This window comes from Anarhichas minor, unplaced genomic scaffold, assembly GCF_050575085.1.
Source record: "Anarhichas minor isolate MPS153535 unplaced genomic scaffold, ASM5057508v1 ptg000003l, whole genome shotgun sequence".
Lineage (NCBI taxonomy): Eukaryota > Metazoa > Chordata > Actinopteri > Perciformes > Anarhichadidae > Anarhichas > Anarhichas minor.
In genome coordinates, this window is record NW_027466449.1 from 14,911,280 (window position 1) to 14,932,267 (window position 20,988).

At 43.6% G+C, this 20,988-nt stretch overlaps 1 protein-coding gene across 3 annotated transcripts; it reads right to left on the reverse strand.

The window, feature by feature from the left end:
• Positions 1–238: 238 nt before the first annotated feature.
• Positions 239–20,755, reverse strand: dlgap4a (discs, large (Drosophila) homolog-associated protein 4a). Of its 3 annotated transcripts, XM_076099750.1 has the most exons (12): positions 20,107–20,755; positions 19,547–20,073; positions 18,941–19,179; positions 17,770–17,917; positions 15,895–16,114; positions 10,469–10,496; positions 6,383–6,815; positions 6,187–6,284; positions 4,730–5,166; positions 3,699–3,790; positions 3,068–3,217; positions 239–2,693 (listed from the first exon to the last, which is right to left on the reverse strand). In XM_076099750.1, exons 1-12 carry the CDS (start codon positions 20,753–20,755, stop codon positions 2,472–2,474), a joined length of 3,243 nt encoding a protein of 1,080 aa, XP_075955865.1. In that variant the 3' UTR covers positions 239–2,471. The 3 variants fall into 3 exon arrangements, with proteins under 3 accessions (XP_075955865.1, XP_075955863.1, XP_075955864.1); XM_076099748.1 differs by lacking the exon at positions 10,469–10,496 and adding an exon at positions 18,481–18,558 and having other exon boundaries at positions 6,383–6,825; positions 15,895–16,141; positions 19,535–20,755; XM_076099749.1 differs by lacking the exon at positions 10,469–10,496 and having other exon boundaries at positions 6,383–6,825; positions 15,895–16,141; positions 19,535–20,755.
• Between the last annotated feature and the right edge of the window lie 233 nt (positions 20,756–20,988).

Here is a 20,988-nt window from a genome sequence, read left to right on the forward strand (position 1 = left end):
AGATCATTTGCTAGACCTATTTAAAGGAGTGCTGAAAATTCATTGGCAAGGATCTTTGTATATTTCTATATGTAAGAAGGCCATGCTTTTAGAGATTATACAGCAACAATAAAATGTCTAACCTAACGCGTATGATGTATTTGTGTGTAATATTAACTCAGCGGCTAATATTACCATTGCATTATGGATGAGTGCTTCAAAAAAAATAAAAACAATAGCAAGAATGATGACCAGGACATGTAGCAAAGGGATGTTTAATGGTTTCTTTGGACAATGAAATGCACATGTCCATTGTTGATGTAATACAAACAAGAGAATAAGAAAATCAACAACGCGGTGTTGTGTCAGCATTCCCAGTTCAATGTCATTTCTTGTGTGATGTCAACTAAAAGATTCAAAATGGAGCAGAACAAGATGTCTGGAGTGTCACGTGAGGACTGACCAGTAGGGGGAGAACCAGCTCTTAAATAAAAAACAACTAGTGAGTCACAACCTGCACTTGTGCATGAGTATGCGATGCCCAGTTCCACTCATGAACCCTTTGGCACTCGTTTCCATTTGAGAAAACTGAAACATGGAAAATATTCCAGTCCTGTACTAAAAAAGTCATGAGTTGAGTCAGAGACGAGGCAAAGCGGATGCAAACACAAACAAACTTGGCCGAGAATGCACACGTACAGACAGGTAGAATTCATAAGCAGATTCAATTAAAAAAATTTAAATAGAAGCTTTATCAAATGACGCTGAAATGTTGATCATTGCCGTCTTGGCACAATATGAAGCCTCTCGCAGCACCATTACTTATAATTACAGAAATAAAGACATGTTTAGGTCGACCTCGTTTCGGATGACGGTCACAAAACGTGTCAAATGACATTCAAATTTAAAAAAAAGAAATGTACCACAGTTCATTCTCAACAAGCAGGGGTGGGAGTTCAAGCTGCTAGAAAGGTCAGCGAAAGAGACCGCTGATATCAGCCGTCTTATTAAGCCTGCACGTTTCTGCAACAAACATGATTTTTCTCACCGAAGAGCACCGAGTACGTCTGGATTTAAAATATTAGTCAATGGCTCTGAAGCATTCGGCCAGCTAATTTGTGGTTATGTAATAAATAATCCATCCATAGTGGTTTTTACCATCAAGTTCATGCCCAACCTGAGATTTGAATCATTTCAAGGGCAGTCGGTCAATAAAAGAAATAAACATTCATCCTTCATCACACTAAGAAAGTCTTATTGGAAAGGTTAAATTAAATAACTGAAGACTGGGTACCTACTGCTCTGCTCGCTCTAATACGATTTTTATTATTGCTATGCTATTCCATTTCCTTTCAAGTGGCACGTAAACCCCCACCCCATCACACGTGGTCTGGTTGATTGGGAATGCCATTTCGAGTGGTGAGTGTCTTGGTCCCCCTACATCACTGGAGGATGCAGTGAAAGTCAGGATGATCAGGCAAACGAAGGTGAGCAAACTTGATCTGAGGTGAATGGAAAGTGCAGTGATCAAGTCGACACGAGCTGTAAAATGCATACAACTTCATACATTCCTCTGTAGCTCACTGGCAGGGCAGTCAATCCTCACATCCCGTCACAAAAACAAAACGGTAAGACTTTAACAATGGATGCCCACAGACACACACTGTGTAGTGTGCGCTTGTGAAAAGGAGAGGAAGAGAAAGAGGCGGAGTGAATGATTGCATCAAGTGCTAATACATCATGACAGTACATGTACTCGATCTATAAAAAACTACCTTGGTACTGAACACTGACCTCTTTCTAACAAATAATCTGGTATACAACATTTACAAAATGAACATCGCAATAGTGTGATATTTATAATATATATGCTACTGCCTTCCTCTGGTTCTCTGCATTTTTTTTAAACCTCTGAGTACATCAACACCATCTTGGGAGTTTGTACGCAGTGAAGAGTACACGCCGCGCCCGACGAGTGGCAGCCTAATACAAATAGAGAACAGGAAGACTCTGGACAGCGAGTGCACCTGCATGTGTGTCCTGAGTGTGTGTGTGTGGATGGTAGGTCAGCTCGTAAACCAGGCAGCCACAACTTGCCGGTAGACTCAGCGGTGAGGGGAGTTTTTAAGAGAGTAAACTTCTGGGATACCAAGATTCTTCAGCTCACAAGGTACAGGATGTCCTTATCCGAGATACTTGCACATTTAAGACAGTCCTGATATACTTTAGGAGATAATAATTATTATAATAACAATAGTATTAAACAAATGTCAAGGATATTTCTGTCCAATGGCAGCCGTGATGATCTGCGTTATTCTGAATTGTGATCCCCACGTTCCTCCTGTCCTCCGCTGTGCCACTATGGGGGGGGGGCCTCTGTGCATCCGTCGTACATTTGCGTGTTCGTCTCATATCTGTCTGTGTGTTTGTGTCAATGAATGTCTGAAGGGAGTCCGGATTTGTCTCGATGATCGGTTGCTGGTTCACTCTCATCAGAGGCGGGTTTGGGCCTCGGGGACGTAGATTTCGATGCTGTCGGCGCTTTCCGTGGCGGAGTTCTGCCGCACTGACGCCGCGCGCTTTGCTGCCATCAAACGCTTCCTGGCTTCCTGCCGCTGTTTGTCCACGACGGAGTCCACGCTCCTGTCCTTCCCCGCCGACAGCCTGGGCTTAGTCTGCTTCTTTGGCACAGAGGGAAGCTGCTTGTTTTCATCCTGAGGAAAGGAAGTCGAGGAGGAAAAGGAATAAGGTGCAGTTGAAACCACAACCTCCATTGTTGTTAATTAACTCCTTATTTGTAAGCCATTAGCATTTATTAAGTTAATGCAAAATGTTTTCATTACTTATAAATCTGCTGATTATTTTCTCAATTAATCGATTACTCGCTTTGTCAATTTAATTTATTAATTTTAATCTCCAACAGCCAAAGTTAAGCTTAAAATTACAATTTACAAATTACATAGAGAGAATTATTTTGCTTAAAAAATGAAACAGTTTTACTTTCGGTTGAACGATTAATAACAAAGATAATAAAAACAACTCAAGTTGCTGCTCTACTCTTAAAAAAAAAACTGTCAGCAAACATCACCTTCTCTGATTTCTCAGGAAGTTGCCATTTGTTGGCTTTCAGTTGGTAGAGCTCGTCAAACTTCATGCTGATGTCTTCTATTGAGAGTTGTAGCAGATCCCAGAATCCTGCGAGGTCCTGTGCTGTTGGTCGTGGGTTGGCACCGACGTCCTAGTGAGAGGAAAACGAGACCGTGGAGAGAAGTGTTAGATGAATGGCTCAAGTCAAATCAGAGATAATTAATCACATTCCTCCACCACACACACGCACACATCTCCTGGGCAGCCTCCCTTTTAAGCAAATTGATGAAGAGAAATACATTTGACACGAATAAACTTTCAGAGATGATTACATTTCAACACTATTGGACCAGTAACAGAGAAAATCTGGCAGGAAGGGACAGCGGGACAAGTAAGACAAGAGAACCCAAATCTATCACAGTAAATCTGATGAGATAAACTCTCAAAGATTCCACGTTTCTGCCTGAAAAGATCGTTTTCTCTCCAAATGTAAAGTAATGGGAAGATAAATGATGTTGGAGAGAGAAAGATGAAAGAAAACTGGGTCGGTAAGTAAGTTTGAGAGGCCAACAAAAACATGCAGGAAGAAGCGCATCAAGAGAGATTCAATAGGATGTAATGAAGCCACTCACCAAGTTCTCATTACAGAGCCCTCTGAACTGCTCAAACTTCTTTGTCATGAGGAGCTGAGCGCTGCCTACTGCACTGCGGATCGTGCCCAACACTACAAAAGAGAAGATTATGATAAATCATCAACGAGTTGTGGAGAGGTCATTGAAACAGCTAAAAAAAAAAATAGATATGTAATGAGACAAAAAGGACATGAAAAGGCAGCTACTTTGAGATCCAGAGACAGTGTATAAAAGGTTCAAGACATAGGACAGAGTGAGTATGTAGAGTTTATTGATGTTGTCTAGCAATGACATATCTTTACATTTACCAATTAACATTCTTTGACAGTACATGATTTTCTTAGGGGGAATATATTGACGCAATCTTAGGGAGGATAACAAATTACTCTTTATTCAGCTATTTTCCCCCCTTTAATATTTGCATGTAAATGGAAATTCATAATTCAGGTCCACAGGGAGCGATGATCTGATGGAGCCTCTACTTCTAGCCTGCTCCTCGCTCATTCATATTTAAGACACTGCAGAGATGAATCTGCCCAACAGCCTGAGTGGTATTCTGGGAGATGAAGAAGTGAAATGACTCCGCAGTTGCTCTGTTACAGCTAAAACAAAGAGTACTCTCCCTCCAATGAGCAGCGTCGCTGTGAGTGAATGAGAGTGATGACCGCGTCGTGCTGTGTTTCATTGTCCTCGGTCAACAAGGCCCGACCTCATCCACTTCTTTAGAACTGGGACATCAATTAAATTCTTTATGTTACCGAGTTGACAAGCCATGAACGGTACTTCTTTCTCTTGTATTGTGAAGCACTTTGACGTTGATCTAGAACAGTGCTTTATAAATAATCAGGTTGCAGGAACACTAAGACCCAAAGTAACAAAGCAACCCTGATTCGCATGAGACCCGGGAGAGCTGATTATACTGTATGTGCATAAGTGTCCGAAATCCTATCTAGGTACAAGACTCCTTCCATGACATGTTTGAATGGGGCCTTAATGTTTTGATTACCATTTCATGCAATCACATCACTTACCCTCCTCTGACAGCTTGTTGTCTTTGGTCTCCTGCTCCATCTGTTGACACCAGCCCTCCATGCGCCCGGTCTCAGCCTGCAGCAGCTTCATAAACCAGTTACCGTCTCGGAGGCAAGCTGGCGTGCCGGGCTGAACAGCATCTCCGTGGGCGCTGCAGTTTCCCGACTCCAGGCTGGGATCTGGCGGTGGCAGCGAGGAGGGATCCAAAGCCGGGTCCAGAGTCACCTGGGGCGGGCTGGATATCCTGGAGGCGGCTGAGGTGTGTTTAAGGGGCTGCTGTTCCATGGCTTTGTCCTGTCCGTTGGGTGCGGTGGCATTCGATGTTTGACTGTTGGTGCAGTTTGCCGTGTTGTTTTCTGTGGGTGCGGCATCCTGGCGCTCCTGAGGCTCAGTCTCCGTGTTTTGTCTGGAGGCCATGCTGCTTTCCCGGCTGAGACTGCAGAGACATGCATAAACATCAGCTTCTGACAGACAGTCAAATAAACAAGGCAATGACGCGACGTGTCAAACACGTTCCGCAGTAGCAGGTTAGGGTCAGTGAGCTGACGGGACATTAACGGCAGCTGACGGTGCAGTATCATATTTTGCAAAAGGAGCACAAAGAAATAGAAAACACAGTGTCGAGAATGGTAAGCAGGAGGAAATTGGTAACAAATCAGGTTTACAACATCAAACCTGAGTGGACTGCTGCTACAGAGATAATGAACAGGAGAAAAGGAAGCAGGCCGTCAAACCAATGGCATTAGGGGAAATTACAGCACACTGTTCTGCACCGGTTTCAGCTCACTACAGTCAACACAAGAGTAAAAGGACCTTGATCAGAGCCCTGCGGCCAGGCTGCCTGCTGAGTGACCCTAGACAGCAGATTCACCAGCCACATGGGCCAAAGAAAGACAAACGGCAATGTGAGCGTGTGCTGTTACAGAGTGGAAAAGCAGGTAATGAGCTACAGTGCAGTCAGACAGGAGATCTGAATAGGGTTGAAAACATTGTGACAATAATAAAAAGGCTTATAGTTTCCTCGCTTATAGTCTTCCTTAACATCTTTGTTAGCACATTGCTATGTTTACTGGCGCATTACCGCCACCAACTGTTGATCATCAGAATAGCGTGAAACTGGCAGCAGAACAGAAACAAAAATGAGATTTGTGTATTTTTGTGTATACTCTCTCTGTACTCTGTTTATACTATGTAGCCGTTTAGCTCAGCATGGCAATATGTGTACAAACATGTGATACTGTATGAGGAATAGAGAATGAAAACATTTTAAGATGCCATGTGAACTCAACAGCCGATTATATCTCAATACTCTTTCATATCATGATTCCATGAGGGGCAATATCTCCATATGTATCGGTTAACATCCCGTCTTCACAGCATCTCTGTTAAACATGTAAACCATCAGATCACATGTGGCTTCCATTCACTGTTCCATCTAATGCGAGTGTACACTTACGGCCTGCCGTTCTCCACTTGAACTCCAATGGACTGAAACTTAAGGGGTGCAGGCAGGGGTAGTGGTTCTTCTCTCAGGACTGGCAGAATGCAATCCACCTGAAATAAATCATGGACAACAGAAAACCAGTCAAATACTTTGGCTTTACTCTCCTCCCTCTACGATTGTATCGAACTAAAAAGTAGTCAATTCTTACCTGGATTCCGATGGAGGACAGTTTCCTCTTGGTTGCAGTCGGGGCCGGCTCTAGGGTGAAACCAAAGCTCAGGGTGTCATGTTGGGACTGGGTAGACGTGGAAGTGGTGGTAGTGGCGACAGCGGTGGTGGGAGGAGGGAGGTCACGAGGGGCTGGAACAGGATGCACAGAGCCTGCAGCGGGTCCCAGGATTAGAACAGGGACTAACACTGGGACTGGGACCGGTAGAGGTCGGGGCCCCTTAGCCAGACTGCCCGTGCGGATGCTACAGAGACTGTCAGAGGAGTTGCTGCGTCCCGACTGGCTGTTGACCTCACTGCCACGGTCCTGCTGGTCAGTGTATACGTCTTGGGCCGACTCGGTGCTGCTCTGCACCGTCACGGAGATGAGGGGCTTGGACGTGGTGCGGGGGGGGACCGGGGGAGGAGCCTTCCTACTGCCGACTGCGGACGGAAGATGGAGAAAGAGACGAGAGAGCTTAGGATGAGAAAACCTGCTCTTCGTCACTTCAGACATCAGAGAGAAAGCAAAGGTAAAATAAAGGTGTTGCCATAAACATGGCCTATCTGAAAAACAAACCTGCACTTTGCCCTTATTGCTGCCTCTATCAGACTGTACCTACATCTACCTTCATGCTTCCTGTAAACACGCTGGTGGTTGTGTTCCATTGACGTCAGTCTGTCTCTGGGGACCTTTGCATGCCACACCTTCAGTCCTTCTGTTCTGGGGACTGTCAGACAAGACAACTCTGCCTTTTCATCGCCCTTTTAGACCAAACAGTTCCAGGAACTATGGAACTTTCCCGTTTGTATTTTCCAACACATCTAACCCGATAACAGATAATCCTGTTGGTTTTTGTTTTTACTGTTGCGTGGCATGTTTCAGTGGATGTAGAGCTGCTGATGTATTGACATTTTTGAAAACATCACATTTCCAGTCAAAAAAAGGTGTGCTTCCTGGTCATACTTTTGTTGTTAGGCAATTTTGAGTCACGACTTAGTTCATTAAAGTTTATAGCCTGGCATGCTGCTATATATACACAATGACGAAGCTTAAAAAAAAAAAAAAGTGCAGTGATTTGACGGACAAAATGAGATTCACCACCGGGCGTCTCGACTGATGATTAGAATCATCGACGTTTAGGGCGCAGCTCTAAGTGGATGTTATGAATCGATAAAAAGGAGACTTGCAGAGGTGGAGATGGAGATTGAAAACTCCACAACGCCCGTCTTCAAAGAACATCATCTGCCGAGTGCTTGATAGTCTATTTCTGCTTTAGAAAGTAACACTGATGAAACTATTAGCAAAGAGTTTTATTTCTCTTCGTCACTGCTCCCTCTCTCTCTCGTTCATTCACCGGCTCTCTCAAACACCTCTCAACTCATTCACTTTGTTTGACCAATCAGTGACATTCAGCGCTGCAAACTCCAATTTCCTGCACAGCATTTCATAAATGATAAGTGTCCATCTCGCCAGTGATCTACCCCATTAGTACATTCACAAGGACTGGATTTGTTGTAGGAGTTACGGTGGAGTTTATGAGGCCATAATCAGTATATTTCTTAATCACGTATCAAATGAATGTGTTCATGTGAAAGGGGTTACTCGTAGTTATTAATGGAGCCGCTCCACCTGGAACAGACCAGAAGTAAATCTAAGGGCATTGTGCTGATCATACCTCGCTGGCATGTAAACATTTGAATGCAGGACTTTTACTGTGCGGTATTAATACTTGTACGATTTATAGTTAATAGAGAGAATAAAGAGAAAGGATGAAACAAAACAAGATAGCTTTTGTCTGTGGCCCTCGAATCACTTTTGCTGGCGGTGAACTTATAAGTTATTATAGCAGAAACGCACACAATTTGAGCTGCAATAGCAGAGTGACGCTGTTCCTGTAGACTATCCGCTTGCGCTTGTTGACTCTAGGGAAGCGAAGAAAAATCGGTCGTACCGTTATCCGGCATTCATGTAGCAGGCTAAATCCAGGACCCAATAAATGCTGAATTAAGTGAAAGTTAGCATCAACTGTGGCTCAGGCTCACTTAAGGTGGGCGGACCTTTAAGATGGAGCAGCTTCTCTCATTTTAATGACAGTGACAAGCCGCTCCTCTGATTTTTGACTTCTCTTTCAACAAATCAAAATGAATACTCACCAACAATCATACTGTATTATTATGAATCAGAGCCCTCACATGGTAGACTACTTAACATAAGCGTGACATTTTGACACCGACGGACAAATGAACCTTGGATTCACAAATTCTTTCAGCAGAAACTGAAACGAGGCCAAAGACAATCTGACTCAGGGAGAAGGAATGGGACTGGTTGCCTCCTTTTCTGTCATCAGTCTGACTGCAGGGTTGTGGTGGACGATGCAGAGTTAAGTACAATACAACATGAGAAACCACAGCTTTTCTTCAGGAGTTGAGGCGGTCGTGTAGATGCTATTTAAACAGCTGGCTGACTGTCAACAGTCTGCCCTACTACACCCTTCACTGACACACATGATGGACGGAATATTTCTTTGAAATAAGCTGACCTAGAAAGTAATTTAAGGCTCACCGCTTTGAATCAATAACGAAAATGTAGTGTTTATTCTCTCCGGTAGGGGTTTCAATGTAAACAGCAACCTGACACCCTATAATTGTGAGGGCGCCACACTTCAGTCATCCGCCGGTGACTCACAGCACCAGTAAGGCCGTCATTAAATCCCACCAACGTACACAAACACTGCCGTGGAAGCCGCTCCGTGTAGTTCATGCATCTCTAGCAGCCCTGACCTCTCGTCTCAAGAGTACATACCCAACCAACAACGGAGCTTTTATTCTCAAAGAATGACACTTCTTTTAGTACTCACAGCCCAGATGCATGACATTCCCAAAGTGAATTATCGTGTCCAGCTAAACCCCAAGTCTCAACACATGCCTCTGTCACATTTGCTGTGTTTATAAGGCTGCAATGCACCTCTTACTCACACACAGAGAGCTATAAAGTTGGTTATTTCCTGCTAATCGCAAACATGCCAGCTACGCCAACAAAAGAAAACTCCCATTGCTTTACATCTTCAAGTTGACGTGTTATATGGACATCAGGTGTCAGTGAATCACTCTTTATGTAATGCTTCCTCTCACTTTGACAATTAGGTTCAATTACAACCCTGTCAACATCGCTGTGATCATCAGATGTTCACGGCATCACTCATGAAAGCCATGCAGCCTCTCAGCCGGGATATGTTCCGCCTCCATCAGCAGGTCTGTCTGCTATCAGATGACCGCTAACGGGCTCTCCATGGCACGCTAAAATTAAAGTATACATGGGTTGACTATTTTCAACGTGTGTTAACTAGGCTGCAGACTGAACTTCCTTGAGAGCGGCGACAGTGTGCAGTTCAACATGAGTTGCTCAGTACACACAAAAGCAAATTCCAAACACAGCCTTGTTAACAGTATTGTGGCTTATTGCCGATGAACCTTTGTGAAACTGGATATGAGCTAAGTATCATGAAAAGAGGTGGTAGCAGAAGCTCTGTCCAGGATTAGTCTCATTGTAAAAGAATATGGCAGGCTGACAGGCCGTGGGAGCCGTAGAGTGAAAGATTAAACCAGGACACATGGCTGAACATGACTTCTGACTAACAGATTAAAGCACACAAGGCGCACTATTCAGCTAAATACTGTACTTCTAATCAGAAAGATGGCCTGTGCTAAATAGATCTATTTTAGCCTTAGCCCAGGAATCACATGTCAGCTGGGAAAACCATATATGTGCTTTATGCATGAGAAAACTGCTGGCATTACAAATATCGTCAGAGTTCATAGGGGAACCATGATATCACAACAAAAGTCTGTACGCCTAACGAAAGCCAATTCCTATGAAGCCAGTGAATGACAGGAGATCTCCTGCTGCGCACCAGGACTGCATCTGGGTTTTCATTCAAATTTGAGTCATCGTGAAAATCGAAATGCATCGTATATTGAATCTGTGCCATTTTCCACAATAGCTAAATGAATAAGAGGAACAAGTTATGAGTAGAGAGGCAGCAAATCAGTGTCACAGCGGACAGAGAAGGCTATCTGTTGAGACAGACAGACAGACAGACAGACAGACAACGCTGACATGGGAAAAATAAACCACTAACAACACAAAACAAGAGAGCTACAATACCAAAAACAGGAAGACAAACACACATGATTCAATTTAAAGTATGACCATTTTACATTCCACCCTGGCTAGTATTCCAAACGAATTAGATAAGAACATCTTGGCTTGAGAACAACCATTCAAACTGAGACAAAAACCAAAGTCCACACTTTACACTTCTGGAGACTTGGTTTGTGCATTCGTATGTGCTGTATAGTCTGATATCCTTATCCTCCTTTGGTCCTTAGCCTGATCTGCTGGACTGAGGCAGCAACGGTCTGGGTTTCAGCCTAATCAGCTGATGAAAAGACACGTGGCAAGTGCCTCCGAGGTCAAACTGTTCACAATGAGACACTGGGAGCTTTCTCAAGGTAGAGTATTGTACCCGAGCAACTTTTACTTACATTTTGAGACTATGCTGCTCAAAAAAAAGATCAGAAATGTCTATTGGAAAGAGTTTATCTTTCACCATTGTGACATTTAATAGCACACTGCTCTAAATAAGTACAGTGCCCCACTGAAAAGCCTGCCAAAACCATTACCGGGTGCAAAATAGATGTTTGATAAATCCGCTCTCTAATCAGTGCATGTCATTAGTGCAGGAAACGGACAGGCCTGCGCTACGCTCTCTAACCATGTTAACTAAGGCCCTGTCCACATTACTCTGCTTACGTTTGGAAACATATGTTTTGCTACGTTTACACTGAGCGGCCACACTACGCCGGAGTTTTGGAGCACCCTAAACGGAGGAGTTTGAAAACACCCCCGAGGTTGGAGGTGTTTGAAAACTCCGGGGTTGTGTTTGAGTGTGGACGGTCGGAAACTGATGCGTTTTGAAAAAATGACGCCCACACCCGTGATCGCTACCGGATTGGTTCTTAGCAGCCATGACGTCTCCTTCCCTGATTCGTCACACTCACTATCACGTGACCCGTACCTGGAAGAAAACAAACTACCAGTGATTCATTTCAACATGGATAACGAATTTCAAGCGTTGCTTGCTTTGTTGTCTGTACTAGCAGCTGTTGTGTAGTAAAAGTCTGCATTTCTGTGGAGGAAGCAGCTGTTATTGGAGCGATTAGCGAGTGGCGTGACCAGCGGCGTCATCAGCCCAATGGAGCGGACGTCAGAAGCCACAGTTAGCGGTAACTGCTATTCAGAGCTACGAGTGAGAACAGACAACACCGAGGAAACGAGCGTGTTCTGCCCCCACATTTCTGTGTGGTAGAATGTCATTGCATTTTCATGCTCGTATTTATCCCTCCTCTCTAGTTAGTGCCTCATTGTTTTTAGATTCTAACGAGAAGACACGCTGCACTAACGTTTTACTTCTTCCGTTCGGTAGCCTTGAGAGACCTTAGTCTGTAAGTATGTCTTTATGAAGCATGAAAAGATGTACGTAGATATATTCTATTTGCTCTTTTAGTATAACATTGGTGTTGTATTAAATGCTAATCGCGGTTAGCATTTCTCCGTTGGCGGTAATGTTGAAATTAGCTTAGAAGCTAGCTAGTCGGACATGTTACATGATGGCTATGTCATGGATTGTTGTTTTGTATTCATGTATGTGTATATGGACAGTTTGTAAAGCCATATTTCATATTGTGTTTCCACAGTTTTACAAATAAGAAAGATTCACACTAAAGTCTTAAAACTCTTCTACAGATTCCATGGTCTTTATTTCACGGATCTACTGTTAGCGATCTGCTAGGCTTTCCTGCACGAAGCAGGAGCAGAATAGAGTGAGACGAGTGAGAGACGTGTGTTGACCACATTTATGGACCCATAATCTAGTAAACGTTTACGTGCAAGTGTTGATTTTAAAGTAAATTTGATGTGAGAGAGAGATAGACCCGCAGCGCTATAACCGAGTCTGAAAAATAAAACTTCTACAACTTTCCACGAACTGTCTGTTTGAGTTTATAGAGGACTATTTTAAAGAAAGATCTTAAGTATCAAACACAACCTTTCATTATTAAAGACTACTTTATTACTCTGTCGTATTTTTTTAAACTAAGCAACCAATCCACTTCCTGTTTACATGCCCAGTGTACGTTAATGGTCACGTGCTGTCCGTCTTCGAAGGTTGCCGTGTGGATGCAGATCAATTCGAAAATGATGCTGAAACGCCCGTGTGGACGGAGATAGTTTCTATTTGACAAATCTGCTTCCAAATAGAAACGGAGTAGTGTGGATGTAGCCTAAGAGCTCCACACACATCATCAGGAAGCCGGTCTGCTGTTGAACTTACTGTGAAACTACAGTGGCTTCGCCCATTCAGTCAAGAGATTACCTCATCAATGAGTGAGAGAAAGAGCGTGTAACGCTGTAGAGGATGACTCACTGTCTATCCACGGTAATACACAGACACACCAGGGCTTGGAGACAATGAACACACCTTGTTGGCACAATGAAACCTCAAAGCCAGCGTTTCCGTAATGGCTAAACTAAACATGAGTTCCAACTAGATGAGCTGAATTCGAATAACCAATAGAGTTAGTAAGCATGGAAAAGAGACAATGCAAGGTAATGTTATACTTCTTTTGTGTGCACATCCTTCTATTGTCAGGTGGTCTTCATAAAAGCCCAGTGAAGTGTCCTAACTGCAAAGCACTGCACAAGGCAGGAAGCTCATCAATTATTGATTGTGTCCGCAGGTCTTAACACATGGAAGCTAGCTACTGAATAAAAATGGCACAGAACTGTGGACCAGAAATACCCACTGCAGTCCTGGCAATTGAGATAGAATCGTTTTTTAGAAGATATATCAATTAAGTGTCTAGAAACCTATGCATGCCACGTCTTTAAAATAGAGTTGGAGACAACTTAATAGTATCTTCCATCGGTAAAAACGTGTTTTTTGAGAGAGAGAGAGAGAGAGAGAGAGAGAGAGAGAGAGAGAGAGAGAGAGAGAGAGAGAAAAGTCAGTTTTGACTTGTAGATGGACTGATAAGCTAAATGTGATTCATTGATCCTCCATGCCTCTGAGCTCAGATCACTGTCACATGTTGAGTCTGGGGTATAAGAGAGAAGTATCGTTTAACATGACTTTACCTCATTTGACAGCTAATGTTAATCCAAAAAGATTACCTGTAAAATAAACTAAATACTCCATCTGTCCCGAGTTAAAACAACGTGATTTCACAGGATGTGATATGGGTTAAATGAATGATCATTAGGTTACAACTTAAAACACCAAACACACATCATTTAGTAGAGTACCATCGCTTTCATTACACACTGCATTAGCCAATGTTAGCTATCCGCTATAACAGACGTGGACGGTTTGGTTACCCTAACTAGCCGTTGACGCCTCAGCTACTGTTAGCTCGTGCTACTAGCCAGTTAACGCTCGTAACGGTGGGATATCACACATTTAACGTTAGCCGGAGGCATTTACATGATGGTGATGGAAGAGAGCAAACAAAGAGCAGCTGCTACCTCGTTACCATCAATGTAACAACACCGACCACATCACTGTCTACCTGCCTCGCCTGCTTGCTAACGACTCGCATTATAGTGTTTCATCCTCTTTCTTCATCCACGTTAGCTTTATAGCTAACCCTACCACACCATCAACGTTAGCTCACGTTAGCTTGCCGATGCTATAGCGTACCGAGAAACAATTGACAGTTTTAAGATTGACGCTCAGTCAGGAGAAAAAAGCGACAAAATCTTACTGTATGGTGGTAGACTGGTAAAATCCTTATTTTCTGGTCATTCATGAAATGCAGACAAGATGCAGACGAGGCTATACGGTGTCCTGCCCGTAAGACACACAGAAGAAAAGATTTGTAGTACACGCCCTTGACGACGAGGATTGGAGTCCACGTTTCCTCCCGTAACGGTTCTCTTCGATCGATTGGTCAGTTCTGAACCTCGATGTAACCGGACACGAACGTGATTGGTTGACATCTCTGTGTGACGTTAATTTTGACTGTCTTCGCTGATTGGTGCGTTTCATTTTGGTCCCTGGCGGCGCGGGAAAGTACTCAATAGTCTTCGACATAAAGCTCATACTAGATGCGCTGTGACCGTCCTTCTCCTAAACAATGGAGATATATGTAAATTAAGGCGTTTCCTTTTTTCCCCCCTCCCGTCTTTTTGTAAAGGCGAGCATATTAAAAACGGTATTTTTGACAATCAAGACAAAAACAAATACCTCTTGTGTTACACAAAATCAGATAAACATAATTGTAAATCGGATAAGCCCATTCACATTGATATACTTCCTTCAAGTAGGTCATATTATTAATAATTTAACTTTTTTTTTAATACGGAACCAGTACATAAAGCCTTTATAGCAAATAACTGAAAATAATGGTCAGTATCAATAGATTGTGCTAACAGTGAATGTGCATTGTGTGAGGCATAAGTCCAAAGCATTTTAAAATATGAATTTGCAATGCATTTAGACACTATGACGAGAGTTGTTATTTATCATATAGGTACCCATGAAGGATTACTAGTGTCCATATTATTGGTTTGTATGGTCATTTTGGTAATCTTTAATGTGCTTATGATGATACTAATAGGACAAAATATTTTGTTTTATTTTGAGATAAATCCTTAAGTTTCAGGCCATGTCATTAATTTATTTATTTTCTGTCAGAAAAAAAGAGCTGAAGAAGAATATTAAACATATTTTTGTATTTCATATAAAATGCCCTAATTCAAGTCAAACTTTTAACTCCTACTGTTCACAATAAATATGATCACATGGAAAATGTCTTGCTTTTCAGTTTTTTACTCATCGAATCAGAAGAGTGCCGTTGTTGCTCCGCTCTGCATCCCTGTTGCTGTATGAACATGTTGTCACAGACTTTTACTGATAGATCCAAAGCACCTCGTAACCAAACATCCTTATTCAGACTGAAATGTAATTGTTTTAATACCAACATTGCACAAAAACATGTTCTGCTACTCTCTACATCTCATGTGTCATTGTGTTTTCCAGAGCTTTCTTTAAACCCAGAGATGAATCACAACAAATGATACTAATCTGATATACCAATTACATCCTGGTGGGGAAATAACTGCACCTATAGCGAAGACAGAAGTATACTACACTGTTTAGATGTGTGCTCTTTATATTTTCTATAAACATATGAAGTAAAATAAAATGTTTTAAATTCTGGTTTATTTGTTGGATTTCATTGAAATCCATGAATTGTCCTTCCTTCAGGGGACAATTTAAAAATTCCTCCAAAATGTACATTTGGCTATTATGAAGCAGAGTAAATAGATGAGTGGATTATATTTAATGGCAAATAAGTCTTCCCTTTCTGCTTATACTTTTTATTTATTTTTGTTTAAATCAAAGATTATCCTCAGCTGCTTTGTCCCACCTTGTCCTCACTGGTACTCACTGGTGTTGGAGCTGTAACTGTAGCCTGCAGCAGTGGTGGGCGGCGGTGAGTCCGAGTCCACAGAGGTGTCTTCATCCTGGGAGCAGCCCGCCTGGATGGCACGCAGGTAGCTGTGGCTGCGCGACCGGAAGCACGTGGGCGCAGGCAAATCCAGAGCCTCCACGGCCTGCGATTCCCCCTCACAGTACGGAAGTGAGTGCCCGCAGCCCTGCCCGTATACCTGAAAGAACGTGTGCAGACTCACACGCTGAGGGCAGAGGGCAGACTGAGAAACATGCATTGAGTGGAAGAAGTATTCACGTCTTTTACCTGAGTAAAAGGGCCAATACAACAGTGCAAAAAATACTCATTTACAATTATGACAATGATAAGCCTGTGGAGGCAAATGGCTGTATTTCTAGGGTTCTGGTGTAGCCAGCAGATACCGGGCCAAGACTTCCTTTTCTGTGCGCTGCTCATTGTGAACAGTCTGATTAGCAAATTGAGATGCAAGACTGGAGTTAGAGTTGAGGGATGACGTGTACGACCAGGTTGTTTCCCAAGTAGCTATGAAGTTTACAAACGAATTATAAACCAATAAAAAGACCCGGTGGGTTCCCATGAAGCATTTTTGCCTCTTTTGCTCTCCCTGCATGCAACCAAAGCCTGCACAACCGTGATTGGTCAATCCTACTCAGACTATAAACGCAAACCAGTATGCTTCAGATACAAAACATTTGGACTTTTGAGTACTTATATTTAACTTGAGTAAATGTACTTAGTTACCACTGGCTTACCTATACTTGTCAATCAAGATGCATGTCCCCTTGGAGTTTCAACTATGAGTTATGTATTGGTGGGGTGATGACTTTTTTGCTTTTCAGTTAAAAGCTAATACAAGTATGACTCTATTTTGTTCTTGGTGCAGGGACAGTATGAATGTTTTTCTGCATTGTACTCAAAATAGCTTTGTTTCAGTATGTCTTTGCTGCAAAGATTCGTCATTGCATCATGGGAATAAGTGATGACAGCCGGCACCATCTGAAATGTTTGATCAAGCGACATAAAAAGAAGTAGAAACAGCCAGTAAAAGTATTTTTACGCTTGGCATTTTCGGTAGCAAATGTGAACGCGTTGTGCGTGGTGCATAAACATGATGAACAATCCCTCAAAATCAAGTCACTAGAAATGTTGTAGTTTAGCATCCACAAATTATTTACCCTGATTAACTTCACTGTCATCTTGTAAGACAGTGAAAATCTCAGTAATATGATCCTGATGATTATTGGATTAATGTAAAAGCTCCCATGTACAGGTTGAGACGGGTGCCTTTGCTTCTTGGTAAAAAAAAAGAAGATGTGTGCATTAGTCTGGTGAGGGATTTCTGCATCCCACGCCAATCCTGCTGATGAAGACATACAACAAGTTCCCTCAGCTCTACGCAGAAGCATATGTCCCACTTTGACATTCTGCAAACACTCTCAAGCGTCTCTTCTATTCCACCAGATTATTCCCGGCTGGCTCTTTCATAGAATGTCTCAATAGACATTACATTCACTTAAATATTCTCTTGCGGCAGATTCAAAATTGGAGAGGTGTGTTGATGTATTCACTGATAATTTTCTTCTTCTTTTAATTTATGGGTCACTGGAGTCGATGATCTAAAATGATCTCATTAGCTGATTGTAAGAGATCTGAAATAGCATAAGGTATGACATGATATAAGATATGTAAGATGTAAGATATGTCTGTTATACCCTGGAAAAATACATTCAATGTTGCTGTCACTAAACTACAACACCGGAGTTAAACAGACACACAGGAGGAAATAGCCAAGTAATAATCATGCGAGGGACTACAGTAATAGCAACACATTTGATAAGATAAGAGACATACCTGAGCGGCCGAGCCTCTGCCCAGTGTGGCAGAGCATTGGCTGAAATCATTGTTCCTGTAGCGTGGAGGGGCCTCCAGCGGGCTCACCAGGCAATCTAAGTTATCGAGGCTCCGATTAGTCGACAGCTCTTTCAGGGATGGCAGGGAGCTGTGGAAGTGAATGTAATTATCAGCCTCTCAGAAGTCATAGAGCGGAATAAGTGAGGGCTGTGTTTAATTGATGATATCCAGAAGAAACTTTAAATCACACTCCGAAAAGTTCCCCTGGGTATTTTAGAATGAAATACTATTGGGATGTGTGGAAATTGATATGTGCTCGGTTTTAAAATAGCAGCGCAGAGAAAACAATGATTCATGAGTAAAACTGATGAATATGAAATTGCCTTTATGATTGATCTAGGAAGTGCAAAGTTTCCTCTGTTCTGGCCCTTTTGGCACCTGGTGTTAGCGAAAATGTGTGTGCATAAGCAGCAGGGTGCGGTTGAGTGATTTCCATGGGAAATTTGCATGTTATGACATCAGGGCTCGAGGAAGCAGGCAAGAGTACAGTACTAACACACCACTCAGGGCACCTGCAAGGTAAGTGATGGAACAGGGCGCAGAGAGGGAAAGCACTGGGAGAGGTTAGCCAAAACGAGGTGGTGGGTAGTGGTGGTAGGGCAAGTGAGGGTGGGTGGAGGGCCACACTGCCTGCCTATGGATGACACTGACCTCAGATGCTGCATAGAGCATGCACTCTGTAGTGGAGACCACAGATAATCCTCCCGCATGAGAGCGTAGCAACGAGGCCTGTCGGTGTGGATGTAGGGGTAAAACACATGGCACAAATTTCATCTCCCACTGCATTTGTACAAGATGATCCCGTTGGTCATTTCTTATCCCCCTTCATTGATACACATCTCTACCTCCATGAATAGCTTCTATCAGCTTTTTTTTGACTCAGTGCTGCTGCACATCCAGACAATTATTTGTGACAGGATGCTGCCACCTGCTGACTACCTTTGGGGACATGAGAAGAATGTTCACAACAAACACACCTTCCGTGCTTATTTCTATTTTAATGAATGTAAGGTAAAAGAGCACAAACACAACTATGGCAAAACAGTGAGCATGATAATCAAGGTTATAATTTCAATATGATGAATTTGATACTCTCCGCCGTGGGACTCACTTGCGTTGAGGTGGTGGAGGCGGCTGCTGCTCACTCAGGGAGTGCTGGGTGGCCCTCAGGTAGCTCTGGCGTCGGGCGGTGGCTTTGGGGGAAGGTTTGGGGCTTCCCTCTGAGTCCTCGCTGTCCTCTAGGTCTCCCATAGCTTTAACGTAGCTGCCACTGCGCATCCTTCGACAGGGGATCTCAGTTCCTCTGCCCCGGCCGCGACCCAGAGTTCCTGCCCAGTCTCCCAGTGGGACCTGGATCATGGAGAGACAGACATACTGTGGTGAGACTCCCAATCCATGCATTGCAGTCATCTCAGGTGTGACTCTTAGACACTGTATGTATTTCATGATTTGTGTCTTTGTCTTTAACCCATATTCACAGTTTGATTCTGGGGTTGTGCAGCAATGGTACTTGAAAAAGATATGTCTGTGATGAATGTCATGAAAAATCTATAAATGTGACTTATCTTATGTATGATAAACAAAATAAGGGTCAATCTAATCAATTTATCAGACAAAACTGTTCAATAAAATCAACAAACCTGAGAGAAATTATATAAATATCCATGCAAACTTACAAAGAATGATGATGAAGATGAATACTCACTGGCCCTCCTACCTGAAGGAACTGTTGTGCCAGGTCTTGGTGGCATGACTTGGATTTAAGCAGGGTCCTGTTAACTGTAGCAGAGCCCTTCTGCAACACTTGCCTGGCCTGGCTGAGGGTGAGAGTGGACCAGGAGCCCCTCTTCACCAGTATATCATCCTTGCTTCCCCTGATTCTTCCCTCCTCGTCCTTGGATACTACCTGTGTCGCCTGGCATGCCAGAAACTTGAGGTCACTGCTGCTTTTCGAGGTCTTGAGAGTATGTGCAGAAATGGTGTGGTAGCCCTGTGGGATATGCCTGGGAGCGGCCTGGCTGTCTGACACCGCTCTGCCTAGAGACATCATGGTCAGAGGGTTGCGGTAACCTACAGCAATAGTGCCAGCTTTGGTTGTGTCAGTGTCCAGGGCATCATCTGAGCTCCAGAAGCCTAGTGCATTGGGCCTAGGTCTCTGCTTTGGCCCCTCAGTTTTAGCCCTGTCTTTACTCTTGCTCCTGCGTGTTGGTCTACCTCCATCCTCACCAGCACCCGTGGTGCCGGCTGTTCCTCCAGCAGAGCGTCCGTTCATGTTGCCTTTGATTGCAGAGTTTTCCAGGGACTGGGACTTGGCAAATAGTTTCTGCACAGAGTGCATCAGGTGGCGTATGCGTCCTGGGCTCTCACTGCGTTGCTTCGACATACGTCCCCTATGAAACTGCAGCGTGCTGAAGCCGTCGCGCTGCAGGGGCAGGTGCCTCTCTAGCTGATCCAAAAGGTTGGAGGGTAACCGATTCATCTTAGCTGCTGCTGCAGAGGAGATAGTGGCTGATCCACTGGTGATCATCGGAGCACCAGTTAGGCCCAGACCTAAGCCCATGCCCATAGACAAGGAGTTGGACAGTGCACCTGTTCTGCCACCCTGCCCGAGTCCGCCACCACCAGCCATGCAGGCCTGGGAGCAGTCAACCTGCTCAGTCTGGGAGGTGAAGTGCAGACGAGGGAAAGTGCTGCTGTTGGACAACTGGCTGAAAGGCAGCAGGCAGTCAGGGGTCAGGTTGGTGGGGCTGGTGGGAGTGCACAGGTGGAGATGGGGGTCCAGTGTGTCATAGTGGTTTATGGTGGGGCTCAACAGAAAGGAGCTGTGGGGGTCAGAGGTCAAAGGATAGAGCGGCTTCTGTGGGCATCTCGCAGGTTCACACGAGTCAGACATGTGACGACTGCGGTTGGCTCCTAACCCTTTCATGGTGGCTGAGATGTCGTCGTTAGAACATGTCTCCAATCAGTACGGGTCTACGGACCTGAAGGGCTCATCCTGCAATGTGAAGAGACACAGAAACGATCTGTTAAACATGGAAGTTATTGTTAAGAAATAGCTCTGATTGGCAATGCTATTTAGTAATGCATTCTGATAGTTGTGTGGAAGTACATTAAAATACTACTTTTAAATTCATAACACTTTAACGCTATTTTCTCTAA